This window comes from Lytechinus variegatus, chromosome 15 (genome assembly GCF_018143015.1).
Source record: "Lytechinus variegatus isolate NC3 chromosome 15, Lvar_3.0, whole genome shotgun sequence".
NCBI classification, from domain to species: domain Eukaryota; kingdom Metazoa; phylum Echinodermata; class Echinoidea; order Temnopleuroida; family Toxopneustidae; genus Lytechinus; species Lytechinus variegatus.
Window position 1 is genome coordinate 4,256,585 of NC_054754.1, and position 17,839 is coordinate 4,274,423.

A 17,839-nucleotide genomic window follows, 5' to 3' on the forward strand; every position below is an offset into this window, starting at 1 on the left:
GTTTTACAGGCTAGCGTTCAAACTCACTCGACACTCCGTTTTGTTAACGATCAGCCATGCATGAAGTCTTTTGTTACCGTGCGATAGCTTCTGTGGGAAACCGGTGAAAACAAGTTTATTTAATGAAATTAGGGAAATACAAGCATTATTTTGAGGGATCATAACTTTTTTAATTCTCGACCATTTTCTGTGATTGAGGTATCAAAGAAAAGAGCAGATATTGAACTTGTTAATCATGTGATTTTCTTTTTGAAATTCAGATACCCCCCGCCAAGTGAGTTTTTGGCATCCTCTCTTCGAATTGTTTTTACTCACTCATGCGTGAATGAGGAATAATCTAAGTAATACCAGATGAAAGAGGAGATTCTAAGCTTTACATTGATATGTCATTTGTCTATTTTATTTATGATTAAGTTATGATAAATCATTGCTAAATCTCGGTTTCGTTTTTTCTGGGACGCACTGTATACATATATATATATATATATATATATATATATATATATATATATATATATATATTCAAATTCCAGCTGTTATGCTTGATTGTGTTGCTATTGTTTGTAACTTAAATTGTAACCGATGTTTGGATCAGTGGCGTCGCTTGAGAGGGAGGGAGTGAGATAGAGATAGCTAGATAGATAGATAGATTAGATTAGATAGATAGATAGATAGATAGATAAAGACCTTTGAGTCTTGGGGGAATCCTTCCAAGTTTTACAATACTGTAATATGTCCATATAGAGAAAGAAATCGAGAAACTATGAAATCCTTTAGCAAACAAATAAAATTCCATATGTGATTTTTTTTCAAGAGAATTTCAATGTTTTCTTGCATGCAGTCTCAATTGATTAAAAATATATGAAAATGCATCTATTCGGCCTTTTCCAAACGATTCTTTCTTTCTTTTAATTCTTCCTTTCTTTATTTTCTTTCTGTCTTTCTTTATCCATTTCTTTCTATATTTATTTCTTTCTTTTTGTTCTTACTTTTTTTTATTTATTCATTTATTCATTTCGTTCTTTCTTTGATTCTTTCGTCCATTCTGTCTTTTTCCCTCTTTCTCTTTCCCCCTCCCCTCCCTTCTTTCTTTCTTTCTTTCTTTCTCCCTCCCTCTCTCTCTCTCTCTCCCTTCCTTCCTTCCTTCTTTCATTCCTTCTTTGCTTGCTTTCTTTCGTTCTTTCTCTCCCTTTCTCTCTTTCCAAAAGCGGTTTTAGACAAAAAAAAAATTGTTTGGGCTTCCGGGGGGTTTAGAAAATGTTCAGCGCTGGTATATTAAAATAATGATGGAAATTTCCTATCTCTTCCCGCCCATTGGCTCGGTGTAAAAATGGCAGTGGTAAAAATGACAAAGGTAAAAATGGCAGAGGTAGAAATGGCAAAGGTAAAAATGGCAGAGGTAAAAATGGCAAATGTGAAAATGGCAGAGGTACAAATGGCAGACGGTAAAAATTGCAAAGGTTAATGGCAGAGGTAAAAATGGCAGAGGTAAAACTGGCAGAGGTAAAAATGGCAAAGGTAAATATAGCAGAGGTAAAAATGGCAGAGGAATAAATAGCAGCGGTAATAATGGCAGAGGTAATCACGGCAGAGGTAAAAATGGCTGACAGAGGTAAAACTGATAACAATGAGTTGTTTTTTTTTCCTGGACTTATATGCACGACCTTCATATGATGTCAAATCTCTCTTCTAATATTCAAATTTGAAGAACATTTTGGATCCCAAATATTGTACTTAAAGGGGAATCCAACCAGAGTAAAAACTTGATTTAGTGGAAAAAGAAAAATCAGACATGTTGACAGGTGAAAGTCAACAATATCGGACAAACAATAAGAAAGTTACTGATATGAATTTTTAAAAGATGTAAAAATTGGTAATATATGGAGATTTCCAATTGGCCGCATATGTAATGTCATAGTGATGTAAGGCAAGGGCTACTCTTCCATGCATGTACTCCAATTCATAAAATGACTAAAATTTCATTTTTTTTAAATTTATACTTCAAATTATGTTTTCTTTCATGAGGACAGAAAACAATATACTACCTGGGTTATATTATGTAGATTACTGCCCCAGGGGAATGGGTACATAGGAGAAAACCACAAATCCCTTATAATTAAGTACATGGCCTATATGGGAAAGTTGTTCTTGCCCCTTGTTATAATTCACTTACTCAGTTGCCAATTTGAAATCTACATAGTCTTAGGAATCTCAATTTTAAAGCAGCCATAACTTTCTTCTCGCTTGTCTGATTTCTTTTTATTGTTCACCATTCCGCTTTCTTTATTTTTCACTTTTCCAACACATTATTTATGACCAAGGCTGGGTTCCCAGTTTCCCTTTAATTCATTACAGGGGAAATTCATATACTGGCATAAAGTTTATCAAAATGATATTGATGAGGGTTTTATGGAATCCATCAAATTTTTAAACAGCTACTAAAATTTTACATTGGTGTATGTATGCATGTGATGAAGTGCTATATAGTCTACTCTACGAACTGACCAAGATTAATCCTTTCATCATTCACTAATTGAAATCATTTTGGCATGAAAATGTTGCGGAGTTTAATCATATCAACGATAAAGTATAGACCTAAAAGGATGATATCAAACTAATATCTCATCAGTTCATAATACTCACCTTGTCAATAGGAGTCCATTCATGGTCAATAATTATTATGACTGATATTAACTAGAAAGGCTCTATCTTTTTTCTTGCTGATAGCATGTCGTGTTCTTTACATATACCTCTGTCATTTTTGCCTCTGCCATTATTACCTCTGCTATTTTTACCTTTATCATTTTTACTTCTGCCACTTTTACCTTTGCCATTTTTTATTTATTTATTTATTTATTTATTTCCGTTCAAACAAAAGATATAATCCAAGTACAGTGTAATACATGTTCAAAATAATACATACTCAAAATAATACAGTTCTATAACATTTCATTTCAAAAATTGAAGATAAAATTATCTGAACGGAGGGACTTGCCAAGAAAAGCAGAGCTTGTAAAATAGGCAAGTCCCCAAACATAGTTCCAATACTAATTAATATAACCTATACAAAAGAGACGGGTGGAAAACGAAATTAAAATACATAATCTACAAAATACCAAAATAGAGCGTATAAGCGACAACAAAAAGTGGAAAATAATTTGGATAATAATTGGCATGATAACGATAACAATGATATTTTTTTATAGAAATTATAAGAGTGGAAAAGGGAGGCAGAGGAAAGAGAGAAAAGGGTGGTGCAAATAAACTGAAAATGAAAAGAGGAACATGACAGGTGCACAGGTCATAGGGCACTGTAGTGACATTATTTAGAATATATAATGTTAGACAAAATTTACCTCTGCCGTTCTTACCCGGCACCTGCCCATTGCCCCCCACCCCCAAAATAATAAAAAGGATATTTCTGATATTAGGCATTCTATTGTATAAGCTTCCATACTCGCACTGTAAAGAGAGAATTATTTTGCACTAATATTAGAGTTTATTTTGTTTTGCGAGGGGTGTATAGCAACCTAAGCGAGAGAATTTTCGAATTTGAATAGTACGAGCTTCGAATGAAAAGAGCAAAATCCAAGCATAACACTGAAAATTTCATCAAAATCGAATGTAAAATAAGAAAGTTATGACATTTTGAATTTTCGCTTAATTTCACAAAACAGTTATATTCACATCCTTGTCGGTATGCAAATGAGAAGACTGATGACATCACTCACTCACTATTTCTCTTGTATTTTATTATATGAAATATGAAATATTCCAATTTTCTCTCTGTTGTCGAGTGAAGCAACGATTAATTCCTTCCTGAACATGTGCAATTAACATTGTTAATACTTTATGGTTTAATCAAGTTGGTCCATATCGTCAAATCTGTAAAAAAAAATGAAATATTGTATAATTCAAACAATATATATAAAAAAAGAAATAGTGAGTGAGGGACATCATCGACTGTCTCATTTGCATGTCACTGAGTTGTGCATACCGGTATCACTGTTTGTGAAATATAAGTGAAAGTTAAAAATATCATAACTTAATTTTTTATTTTTCTGGGGTGGACTTGAGACAAAATCGGGGGCCGCGGAACAGTTTTCAAAGTGGGGGGGGGGGGCTGACCATACAAGAAGTCACAATCTTATAGTAATTTTTACGTTTTTGTACACGGTTTTGGAAAAAAAGTGGGGGGGGGCTGAGGCCCCCCCCCCCCCCCCCCCCCCCGCTTCCGCGGCCCCTGAGAAGCATCCAAGTATACCGTTCCAAGTATCCGTAATCGCATATTCGCCTCTCCGCCGTTTTATGATCGTCTAACAAATTCTCCCTAAAATTAGGCCTCCTCCCTCAATGCTCAAATCCACTGGCATCATCAACAATCGGAGAACTTGATACGGTGAAATGGGTGATAATATTGCCTTGTTTGACTCTAGTTTTTTTGCAGACTGATGATGTGCGCTGTGATGCCTTGCTGTTCGAGAAAAGATAAGGTAGGGTATGAATTTGGAGGAATGGTATTTTGATTTTAATTATTTTTCTTGTAGTGATCAACTTTTTCGTCGCATCCGAAGTAACGATGCCATGCCGGGTGGTAGTGGTAGCGGTAGCCGATAAAGCATGAGCAAGAGAAAGCCTTCATCACCCCGGGAGTTTCGGCTCTCGAAATCGAATAACGTGCAGTGTAGCTACTGTGGGCTCACGTCGGCTTCGGCTCTGCTCCCAACTATTGGTATTACTCAGCGCCTCTTTCTCAGGCTCAGATTAGCTCCTAGAGTCCTTGTCGACCTAAATTATACATACAAAGTGATGTTCATGATGTTAGCGTAAGTTAGGCTACTCCTTAGTTACCTCATGCAGGATTGCAGTGCAGGCTCCACTCCACTTCACAACTGCTAGTAGGTACACTAGACTAGTCAATTGAGACCTTTCGTTTTCTGTGACGTGCCATGTGGACGTACGAGATTAAGGAATTTTGGGAGCACTGCGCATGCGCGAAGTAATCTGTGACGAGCCTTCTCGTTGACTGACCAAATCTGTGACTCGTATTTGAGGGTTTTGACGTTCGGTGTCATAGTGCTCGAACGAGCGCTAGTTCGTACATGATGACGTCATCCCAGCTTGGCAAAAATGAATGAAGCCGCATCAACACTCGAGTTTCGTTGATTCAGCAGGGCTGGTAAACTGCAAATTACTGCTTGTTACCAGCTTTTCCATTACATTTAGTGTGTCCTGTTTTCAGACACTACATATCCGATAGGTAATTGATGTTTTATTTCCAAACAACCGTGTTTTTTCGGCTTTTTGCGCAAGAGTGCAAATGTTGCACCCACAGTCGCCCAACTGGTTCGTAGCGTGATGCTACGCCTGATTCTCCGGCCAAGCATCGGCCCACGGCCCGCTCGCTATCACGCTGGTATATGCTGTGGCGTGGTACGGGTACGTCGACTTAAATCGAAACTGTTTTTATCAATGTACGAACGTGATACTGAACGAGCGGTGTCACCACTTCCGGTGAACTAGGAATACGTTGCAGTCGCAGACAATCGAAATCTCTCTAATGTCTACGCTCGACGTACCCAAACATCAATCAAGACAAGTCGGTGAACCACTTCGCGGATACCAAGTGGCAAAGGTGGGAAAAAAGGGTATTGTAAAAATTAAAGAAAAAATACGAGAGAGCAAGAAGAATAAAAGTTTAATTTCTTATTCTACACCCTTATTTCACTCTGTGTCCATCCTCTGTGCTCTGGTTATTAATGCCATGGGTGATTTTGGGCCAGTATCAAATTCCTCACACGTATTCCAACAGTGTCGCAGGCCAAACAGCATGACTATTTATATTATATTGGATGACTCAGAATGGAGTTTGGGAAAATATTCCACTGATTCATGGAATATTTTCCAAATTTTTGCGTTGTGTTTGATGAAACTTTATGTCATGCAAGTTGGTAATGGTATTCGGACTCGTAGAAGTCCCATTTCTATTCGGTTGCAAAACCATATATCCAAATGCGCGAGTCGTGATGTTGAATGTCAACATTGAACATCCATCATTCATGCATTGGTCTTGTTTACCAGTTTCTTTTTCTACAATATTATGTTATCTTTATAATCTTTTCAATATTAAAACAAGAGTTTGTTTCGGAATCGCACTAGATTATAATGCTTTTGCCTTTACTCCTCGATCTTGCTTTCTTCCTCTTTTTATTGTGCAATATAGAAACATATCTTTGAAATACTCATCTTCGACCACCTTCATTGTTATTTTTATTTTATTTGCCTCAATAGTAGAATACAATCTACTCGGATTATTTTATTTAAAAATTGCATTCATGAATTTCTTCACAATACATTTTCTTTTCCACAAACCACAAATTTTCTTTTCTTCTGATTTCTTTCTAATAGACTTTTGTTATCCCCATTATCGGGAAGAGTTCCTTTTGAGACAGCCACCCAAAATTGAAAATGAATATGGAGAATGTTCAAAATAATATATCTAGCCCTAATATAGAACATATATGACGGGAGAGAGGAAATACACACCAAAATATTACTTTTTTCCGTCAAATTTTTGAGCAGAATTGAGTGCATGTAATTGTCCATATAGTCAAAAAATGGTCTGAAAGCCTAGACTAGTCAAAGTATCGGATTAGGTTTGCTAGAAAACCCCTTACGGTATGAGCGATTCTTGCTAACATATTGGGAAGAATCTTGACTGCAGTTACAAAGACGTATGTAAGTTTGAGTCCCAAGTAAAGGCAAGACACACTACACAAGAAAAAGAGAGAAACAGGAAGTGCATGAATCAGAAGTCTCGCCAATCTTTTGTTATTTTGGGGGGCTGTCGCCAGAGGAACTCTTTCTCACTTTTCGTTGGAATATTAATTTTCGTCCAACTTCGTTTATAAACCAAATTGCTTAGAACTAATATTTAATTTTTATCAAAATTAAAATGCTTTCACTCTCCATATTTGCAGCAATCTTTTCAGTCTTGAAGTTTTCATGGACAACCGTCAAAATGAACTTATTTCAAAGGACGAGTACAAGCAATAGAACATTAATGATGAGGCCTGTCCCGACAGTGATTCTTTTATTACTTGCCTTGCCTTCTTGCCCAGTGTATAGTCAGGGAGCATGCAACCGAGCATGCTATCCACAGTCTGTAAACTTGATCGATGACAATTCCTTCAGGTCGGTCACGACAGACTCGACATGCGGAAGTCCTCCATCCGAGTTCGATATTCCCGTCGCCAGCACTACAGGAGACACATTCATGACAATATTGTGCAATGCATCGGATCCAGACGCATCTTATCCTATCGAAGCTGCCTATGATTACACGTCGATGACATTCTTCGGTCAGGTGTTCACGTCGCCGCTGTTGGACACGTGGTGGCAGTCGGAGAGTGAAGCGTCTAACGTTCACCTTGCCTTAAACCTCGGGGACGAGTTCCTGTTTCAGAGGACCGTGATCTCATTTCGAAGTTACCGGCCAGCAAGTTTGGTCATCGAGAAGAGGGCCGATGGAGGCACGAACTGGAGTCCCTTGAGATACTACACAGGGAACTGCGCTGAGACATTCCCAGGCGTCCCTCTGGTTTCCGCAGGCTTTAACTTCACGGCAGACTGCACGCAGGAATATGTCTTTGGACACGGTATGACTGAAGCAGATGGAGAGAATATACAAAGGGTTTGTATTGATCAATTAGCCTTCTTTGTTCTTCCAATAATTTTGTTGTTATTGACCCTAGCCTACAGGACTCTGTGATGATATTTTTTATGATTTTGATATTGTCATTACATCACAGAGCCTAGACACGCATATGGGACTGTGCCTAGCAAACTATCTAAACAAAAAAGGAATTCCCTTCATATTTAACATTGCAACAGCTGATCACATTTTATACAAAAATTTCATTAAATTACATACCTTTACATGTATACACCTAATTAAAGTTTATATTAATCAACAAGTAACAAAATTGACATTTTGATTGTAAATAATTATTATTATAATGATAATTATTTTAATTTTGATTGTAAATATTAAAATCTTTTACAATTAAAATTCAAATCTTATTGAATAATGTCATGTACATGTAGCGCTAACAGATTGTTTAAATACATTAACAAGGCCACTTAAAAGTTTTTTTCACAACATAAACACACAAAGAGTCCAAATTGTAGGATTTTTTGGGGGGTATTTATCTGTTTTATTGATTCAACAAAGTAAACAAAAATAACTAATCAAATATAATTACAATATTTACGAGTAATCATAACATCATTAAAAAATATTTACGAGTAATCAGAAATCATTAAAAAAATATTTAAGTAATGAAAAATACCACAAAAAGTGGAAAGTTTTGTGCAGTGACACACAGCAACTTTGATGGCAAGTATTTGTTTGCTCATACACAGTCAACAGGAGATACACTTTAGAAAATAAGATAACGAAAATCAACATTAAAACTTCCATTTCTAATAAAATGAGCCACGAGTTTGTGTCTTTTTTGGCCAAAGAATATTCAATTTTTTTTTTTTTTTAGGAAGTTTTTGCCCTTCAAGATTTTATACTCCAGAAGTCAAGCAGGCAGGGGCCAGATTGATAATAGATAATGTATAGTGCATGCTGTGGTCTATTAAATTTCACTCTGATCCCAAACCTTTCCTCAGCTTTCTCAGATTTTAATTTTGGACATGGATAAAAGAAGTGAAAAGATCTTCATCTTGAATACCAAAACATGGAAATATTATGAAAGTTCTAGATCTAATTATAACATTAAAGGGATGGTTAGGGCTGAAAATATTTATATCTTACTAGAGTAGAATTCACTGAGCAAAATGTCGAAAATCTTATCAAAATCGGATATCAAATAATAAAGTTATATAGCAATATTTTGTGAAAACAGCCGTCATGAATATTCATTAGGTGGGCTGATGATGTCACATCTCCACTTTCCATTTTCTTATGTTATTGTGTATAAAATCATAATTTTTCATTATTTCATACTTGTGTGAATTATAACGAAATAAGTTGCAGCAATAAATATCTAATGCACTAAATCAGTTGTCAATCCAATTTTTCTAGTTCTTGGAGGAAAAAAATTGAATAAACACAATTTCATATAATAAAATACAAAAGAACAAGTGGAGATGTGACATCATCAGCCCACCTAATGAAGATTCATGATGACTGTTTTCACAAATATTGCTAAACTTTAAAATTCAATAACTTTGTTATTTGTTATACAAGTTTGATGAAATTTTCAGCATTTTGCTTTAATAGTGAATTCTACTCTATTTATTAAGCTATACATACTTTAAGACCATCCCTTTAATTTAAAGTTTTTTTTCTGATACCTTGAGCTTTCACGTAGACCTACTCATTTCTGTAGGCTCCAGACTAGTGCTAACTCGCCTAGATGGGGAAAGTATCGACAGAGTGGCAGTCCGTGAGGATGGGAATGGGAATGCCATGCCACCGATACTACCCCATCTACAGCGAGTCTGCTCTAGTCTGAAAAACCTTGCAGAAGCGAGTAGGCGAAAGTTCACAAGGTAACAACCAAATTGATTTGTGAAAAGGTTAAATTTCATTATTATTTTATTTTAAAGAACTTTATCAATCACATGAATCTCATTATGGATACTAAAGATGGAAATTCTCTTCTGTCTGAGCAAAAATCTCAATTACGGGAGATTTGATATCTACCCAGTGATGTTTGTTTTAGTCAATTGAGATCTTATGTAAACAGTGAATCAGAGTAGGCTTCTGGCGTTGTCTTTGTGCACTCACAGTGAACATTTTGCAATGTTTACCTTTTTGGCAACAGCTGGAGACCTGGTTTTGCCTTTCTCATAACTGATTTTTTCGTTCTCACTCTCTTCAATTCCGGGCACAGTTTAATCATTCCTGCAAGATAAGAATGATTTTGTTCTCATATTAGAAATGCATGTACAATGTATGTAGGCCACTTGTTTTGTATTTTTTTGTGATTTCATATGAGGAATTTGCTACATGTATTACTTTTGTAATATATTGCACTACAAAGTTTTGGCAAAATGAGAATAAATATGACATTTACTTTTAAATAGACACTAAACTACATGACATGTATTCGTAATATTGTTTCTCACTTTTTAAAGGAACCTATAATTGTATTTTTATAAAAATCATTTGGTAGATATCCTTTAGGCCTATTCATTTATTCATAATTCTGTGTATTAAAGTATTATTCATTTTTGTGAAGGTTTTATTTTCTGTTGTTACCAGTAACAGATTTCATCTTTCAGGCATTGCCGTAACTAACTGTTCACTTCATATTTCTCAGGTAATCTACAATCCAGTCCAAGAGTTAGAGGAGCTGTACTCTGAGTACGAATACCAGCGCTACTTTGCTCTCAACGGTCTGCGGATCACACTTGTTGAGCCTGGCAACCTGGAGTCCGTTAGTCAGGAGTCTCTTCCGAGGCGTAGCTTCTTTGCCGTGGCGGACTGGATTGCAGAGGGGCAGTGTCTTTGCTATGGTCACTCTGCTTCCTGTGTAGGCACGGTAAGGCCTGATAATAGAGATATTTTGCTCTACAATGCATGACAGATTCAAGAACATAGAAAACATACTGTCAAATTCCCGTCATAACAAAGAACAACCAAGAAGTCTTCGTCGAAAATTGGTGATTCAAAACGGCAGATTCATCCTAGAAAAGGGCAAATGACATATTGTATTTGCAATTTTTTTGTCAACTCCAAAACTTTATAGGACGAAACTGCTGTACTGGTTCACGAAGTTTTGACAAAGACCTCCCAGGAGTTCTTTGTCATTTGACGGGCATTTTCAATATATTAACTGTGTTCTTGATTCTGTCATGGGTCACTAAACTCCCTAATTCCATGTAATCTGACACAATGCATTTAGTTTTGATTAGAGCTGAGGCAGACCAACAGGTCCTCTGGTGCCACAGCAAATACCCCTACTGGTGTCTAAAGGGCTCTTGAATGGCCAAGCCCCTCGTCATTTTCCAGGATTGTTTTCCTTAGAAATACAATCGACCACAAAGAACCTGCGAGGTGCTCATGGTAGATTCCTTTGGAAAATACCCTATTAAAACTCTTGGAGATTACAAATGCATGCAATCAACCAACTTCCCATTTACTAGAATTCCCCAGTCTGAACCTGTTTTCAAATCGTTATTGAAGACACATTAGTGTAGGACCATAGTACAATAGATTTAATTACGTCTGTATATAAAACCAATGTACAGTATATTAATCAAAGAGAATGCTGTTGATATTTTGCAAGTATATTTTCAATGGGTTCAAACACAAGAACTACAAATGAAACACTGTAATTGATGTTGACTGCTTCAAAAAATAAAGTCTCTCTTATCTGAAGTTTCTTGTTTTAATGTTTGTCATATAAAGAATGGAGCAGAATGCAGTTGCCAACATAACACAGCTGGACCTAACTGTGAGTCATGCCTCCCCCTCTACAACAACAAACCATGGCAAGCAGCCGTGGGCTCAGAGACCAACGCTTGCGAAGGTAAGGTCTTCAAGTTACAGTAATACCATAAAACACCATTTTCTTTGTAAAAAAATCACCTTCAGCTACCTTTTGTATTTTCAAAAGGCTTGGCATTGAATTTTGAAATCTAAAATGCTTAAATAATAACCTACAATACACCATTCTAAATCAGTGTATCTTGTAACATTGACCCACTTGAATGATGACATTGATACATTCATACATTTACATGTATCACAGTGATCACATTACCAAGTAACAAAACAAGCACAAAATTAGTGTCTCAAAACATTTTAGTGTATCTTATACTATTTTGTGTAGTAGTAATGATAATTATTGAAAAAGTTGTATTTCAAAACTACATATAACTATTTATAGCACATACATTGTTTGTCAGGTTGCCCTCCCTTTACGGTTTGTTTCTTCCTTTTCCAGATTGTGGTTGCAGCGGAAGAGCGCAGAGTTGTGTGTACGATGAGGTCAAAGGTTACGGTGTTTGCCAGGACTGTCAGGAGAATACCTCTGGCGACAAGTGTGAGGTCTGCTTAGCAGACTACTACCGGAATCCTTACACTGACCCTGCCTTCAACGACACTTGTATTGGTAGGGTTTTTTAAAATCAAATATTAACCCTTTATCTACTTTAAAGCCTTGTGGGCCCTGTTTAAAGTCTGGGAATTACAGAATTCAGTAGTATCTGGGTTGAATCAATGTACAATGAATGTGATTGTTGTGTTTATAACTAATTTCTATGTGTGTGTACTAATTTCCATCCATCTTCACGAAAATCCCTAACTTCTCAAAGTTTCAATTAATGTTTGCTGTGTTTGTCTAATAGCATCTACATGTAATTCAAAACCATTTTCAACTAATCTATTCCCCCCCCCCCCCATCGGCCCGAATTCATAAAGGTGGTTTTGAAAACCCACGTTTGAGTCCATGGTTTATGTAGATTTCCTATATAAATTACGCATAATTTAGCGCATATTGGGCGCGTGTATGAAAAATGCCCAATGCTGATGCACGCTTTTGTCACAGTGCGCCAAGTTGATGCCTGTTACGATGGTTAGATATGCTATTTTTTTCATTAGTCCACTGTTTTGAGTAATAAGTCCACTCTTTTAACAGTGGACTCATGAATAAAATAGCGTGGATAACCACGGCAACAGGCGTCAATTTGGCGTACTGACAAAAGCACGCATCAGTATTGGACATTCTTTATATATGCAGAAAAATAAGCGTAATTTATACAGGAAATCTGCATAAACCATGGATTCAACCGTGGGTTTTCGAAACCACCTTTGTAAATTTGGGCCATTGTGTTTGAAATAGTGCTTGCAGCCTATATTCAAAGCTGGTTGTAATTTATGACTGGGTTTACAAATGACTGGTGACCATTTCTTACATCTCTTAAAGATAAATTCCAGTTTTGGTAACGATCTCAAAATGACTTGACAGAATCTAATATAATGACCACCCAAGTGTCTGTTTGTATGAATAAAAAATATGTGCCAAAGGATTCTGGTAGAAATTGTGTAATTGCTGAGAAATAAGCAAAATAAGCACGGATTCGGTCACTTCCGTCGGATCTTTATTCTAGCAATATTAATACACTGTCCCACGTTTGCCTATCTGTGTTGGTGATCTCCACTGTGAACATTTTTCTGCGTAGATTTCAAGATTTCACAAAGTTCAGTTTATGTAACTGTACCAGATCTAAATCCTCAATGATATTCTGACAATTAAGCCTGGTTTTAAAGACTTTCGCATGAAATAAGTGTTTACTGCAATACTGGCATTTCTCTTTAAATGTATCCCTATGCAGCTGACTTACAGTATGCTCACCTAAGAAACACGTTCCTGTCGTTTGTAAATCCTCACATAACTTTACCTTTCTTCTTTGATTGAGATTTTATTTTTTTCTGTATTCATTTTGATTACTGGAAAAGAGTATTTTTAGCAGGGATGCCAGTTTTCAGGCAAAAGCCTGAATTCAGGCCCTGGCAATTTATTTTCAGGCCATAGTTTTAGCATTTTTGTGTACAAAATATATTCTAGGTGATTTTCATGCCCTCTGATCAATTCCAACTGGCATCCCTATTTTAGATATTCAAGTAAAATTGACATTTTACATGATACCCCTTTCAGCATTGTTTCTTTAGAACCAAATGTACTGTGAAGGTGATTTGATTTGTTTAACTGTTGTTTTGCGATTTAAGAAATGACAACGGTCTTGTAATTGATTGATTCTTCCAGCTGATTTATAAAAATCAGAAGTTGAAAATATTAAATAGATCCAATCATGGAAGCTTTGTTTAATATGGCAATATAGGGACCATGATTTTCAGTTTACTGGTTAAGTAAAAACAGAAAATATGTTTTGGTTATTTACATGTGAGTTGTTTCCTATATCTTTGTATTCTCTGAATTCTAAGTTTCTTTTTTTGAGGGAATGATATTTTAAGTTTTTTTCTATATAGTGAATTTTATTACCCTGCATTTTTTTTCATTATAGAGAAATGCTAACCTCGTTGCACTTCCCAGTATTTTTCTCCATATTGATTGTTGAATTATGTTCTAATTATTTTTTCTGTGTAATGAATTTTATTGCCCTGCATTTTCTCATTATAGAGAAATGTCCTGGGCGTATATTGTATTCCTTTAATGTGCAGATTTGCAAATAAAGTTATATATAACAACTTTAGAATGTTTTGATATGTTAATGAGAATGGTTTTATTGTCACATAGTTTTAAATGTCATCATAAAAAGCCATCTCATCACCAAACAGTAACCCTACCCATGCTGTTCACCTGTATGTGATTATGCCCCCCCCCCAACATCTATATATATATCCCACTACTAACCTAATTTTTTTGTACTGTCTATGTTTTCTTATTTACCGTAACAGATTTGGATTCCCCTTTCCCCTGTGTACAATATTGCTGGCGTAAGTAACAGCTAATATGTACAATTTTATCCAGATGTCTGAAAGTATTCATTCTGTGGGTGTATCAGCACACATCTTATGCAAGTTATGAGCAGTATAATAAACTAACAACGAGAAAATGTGATACCATGTTTAGTGGAGCTGAACAAATCTACATGTATGTATATTACAGCCGATGTCGGGATATATTTTATACATGCATGAAGATGGGAAGAAACTTGCATGTAGTAGTTGGAAAGGTCATTTATTTTTATATTTAAAAATGTTCTAGCTATAGATATGTCTTTAAAGTTGAAAAGTTATGTGTCATTTTAGGTGTTTAAGCTAAACTGCAGCAATCTAATGGGTATTGTCATGATTAATCAATACATCGTAAACATCTGACATTCCTTGTTGAGAGGGATTTTCAAAATTCCAATTTCATTGTGTATGTATAATTGTATGATTTTGCAGTTGATTCTGTATTGGTAAGTGAAGAAAAACAACATAAACTATGTTTTTTTCTTCTTCCAGCTTGCAATTGCACTGTAGAGGGCACTGTTCCAAACAGCGTCTGCAACGAGACCAATGGACAGTGTGCATGCAAGGCCAATGTTCAGGGGCGAGCATGTGACGAATGCAAGGATACATTCTACAATCTCCAAGACTCCAATGATCTAGGCTGCCAAGGTATGTTAAAAAAAAACCTATTTTCATATCATGTTTGATAAAGCTTGATGTATGTTTTGACTCATCCAGGAAAGTCAAATATCGATGGAAAAAATAAATCTATTCATCTGGACTTACTTGTGGAAGCAGAGGACAGTTTCATGTCCGATCCGGGACGCTTCTTCAGCTCTCCTGAACTGGCGGGAATTCGTCGCCGATTGGTGCCGAAGCGCCGTCGATGTTATTGTCTTGGAGACGTCGAGGAATTTTTCGGATTACAGGATTGTAAATCCGAGAGATGTATACTCCCACCTGAACATGTCTAAACACATCTTCAAAGATAAAGACGTGCTCATCCTAGACAAAGAACCTAGGTGGTTTGAGAGGGGGGTCCGTGAGGCGGTCTACGTCAAAGCAGAGAACCCATCTCTCAACAAATGAGGAGGATTATGACATAACCTCTCTCGGATTTACAATCCTGTAATCCGAAAAATTCCTCGACGTCTCCAAGAAAATAACATCGATGGTGCTTCGGCACCAATCTGCAACGACGAATTCCCGCCAGTTCAGAAAAGCTGAAGAAGCGTCCCGTATCGGACGTGAAACTGTCCTCCATTTCATAAAGCTTGTTTTAATAACAAATTTACAAAATGGTTAAAGGCTACTGAAATCATTCAATCTGATTGGCTGATAAAAATTGTTATTAGAGCAAGCCTTTATGTAACAGGCCCCTGAAGTATAGAATAGTAATTATATTGCAGACTGAAACAGCAAAGATTTTAAATTTACTAACTACAAGAAAGAAAAGGTGCTTGACTCTTTGCACAAAGCTAAAATTCCTTCTGAATTAATTTTTAATATCTTTGTTTCCAATGTGATTTGTTTTTATCAATGTATTGACTGTGAGCTTGACAAGTGAAATCATAATTTTCTTGTGATATATTTTATTTCTATGAATTTGGTTGTCAATAAATAAGAAACGCCAAATATGTGATTATTACTGTACAATAAAACACAGTAACAATAGATATGGAAATAGAAAATATGTAGGGTAATTGATGGATTGGTCAGTAGATGATATTGATTTTCCCAGTTTTCTCAGAAACCTGAATTTGCTGGTGTGTTGCCCAAGAGCATATTGCATTTTGTTTCATAGATCAATTTGGTTCGAGGGATGGGGAGGGGGCTTCAAATATGTAAGATGATTATTTAAATGTATGATCAGGGGTCTGTAACACAAAACTTAGCAATGATCGTAGAATATTTTTCTACGATGGATTCCATTGACTGCAATGTATAATCAATCGCTAAGCTTTGTGTTATGGGCCCCTGATGTGGTAATCCACAGCAGGCTCATTTTATTGAATTGAATGAAAGCGCTTTGCTTTCTTTAGAGGGGGGGGATGTCTACAGTAGAAAGATAATCTTATAGGCAAGATACTAACTCTTGCGGGTGTTTTGCAAAGGGCACATTGTGCGCTTCCCTATATCAATCAATCTCATTACGCGTTAAATGCGTGCGCATTGGTGTTTAAGCCCGAATGCAAACCTGCCAACCAGTACGTTTTTTGCGTATTTAGTACGTTTTTGCAACCGGCAGTACCTTTTTTCTTTAAAAAATATGTTTTTGTAAAGAAAAAAATTATTGAGAAAAATCATCTCTATATGTCTCTATTTCATAGAACTTTCACAAATATTGTTATTAGATCAATGTAATTTCAGGTAACTTGTTTTTTTTCAATCATTTTGTTTAAAACCAGGGTGAGATATACACATGTTTTTTTTTCATCTGCAAGAGCAGTGCGCATTTTAGCATGAATGCAGCTTGAGCGCCGCGGTGAGCGAGTGTGCCATGCATTTTATTATGAAATACACTTTACAGATACAATTTTTAATTCCCAGAGGTTTGCAGGTCTGAATGTATTCAAGTCACATTTATTTCTGAAATACTCCCAGATGGCTTTGATAGATCTATCTCATTTCTTTTTTTTTCAGAGTGCGATTGTGATTTAGTCGGGACGATCGGAAACATCAACCTTGTAGTGAATTGTGTCTGTTGTAACAAGACCACAGGAGAGTGTATATGTAAAGACAATGTGATGGGAGCCCGCTGTGACCAGTGTCAGGTAAGTAAGGAGGCTGGCGGCATGTTGCAGAAAGAGTTGCCATTGACCCTTTGAACCTGAAAAGCTGGAAAACCGGTCGCGCATTGAACTTCAAAATAGCCAAAAGGCCGGAATACTGGCCCAAAGCCATATGACTAGAAAAACAGTGGTTATACATGTATGTTAATGTCACTTGGGAGGAGATCTTTTAAAACTGACGTTATCTTGCATGTTCATTTAGGGATTCAGTCTATAATTTCAGTCCATAATGGTATTGATTTCGGAAGGATTTGTAGCATAAAAAATGGCCACAGTATAGTGCTGCAAGTCAGGCGGCATGTTCGGGTTCGGTTCGGCAGGGTTCGGCAATTTTTTTCCGAACTTTGGTTCGGTTCGGGGTTCGGCAATAAATGCCAAATTATATTTAACATATAAAAAAATAAAGATCGCCGACCCACAAACGAAGTGATACAAGCATGATCTGTCATATATTTATAATAAATTTTGTTTCTAAAAAGAATAGTTATGAAAATTGTTGAACTTTCTTTTGTTTTAATCTTTAAACAAAAAATAAGTCATTTCTACTTTCTTTTTTAAAATGAAAATA

General features: G+C 36.1%; 1 protein-coding gene across 1 annotated transcript in view; it reads left to right on the forward strand.

The window, feature by feature from the left end:
• Positions 1-6,955: 6,955 nt before the first annotated feature.
• Positions 6,956-17,839, forward strand: part of LOC121428978 (laminin subunit beta-1-like) — a 91,200-nt gene continuing 80,316 nt past the window's right edge. Inside the window, exons 1-7 of the mRNA XM_041625874.1 lie at positions 6,956-7,693; positions 10,338-10,559; positions 11,429-11,549; positions 11,967-12,134; positions 14,441-14,479; positions 14,993-15,148; positions 17,123-17,253. Coding sequence (XP_041481808.1) covers positions 6,956-7,693; positions 10,338-10,559; positions 11,429-11,549; positions 11,967-12,134; positions 14,441-14,479; positions 14,993-15,148; positions 17,123-17,253 — 1,575 coding nt within the window. The remainder of the gene's footprint in view (positions 7,694-10,337; positions 10,560-11,428; positions 11,550-11,966; positions 12,135-14,440; positions 14,480-14,992; positions 15,149-17,122; positions 17,254-17,839) is intronic.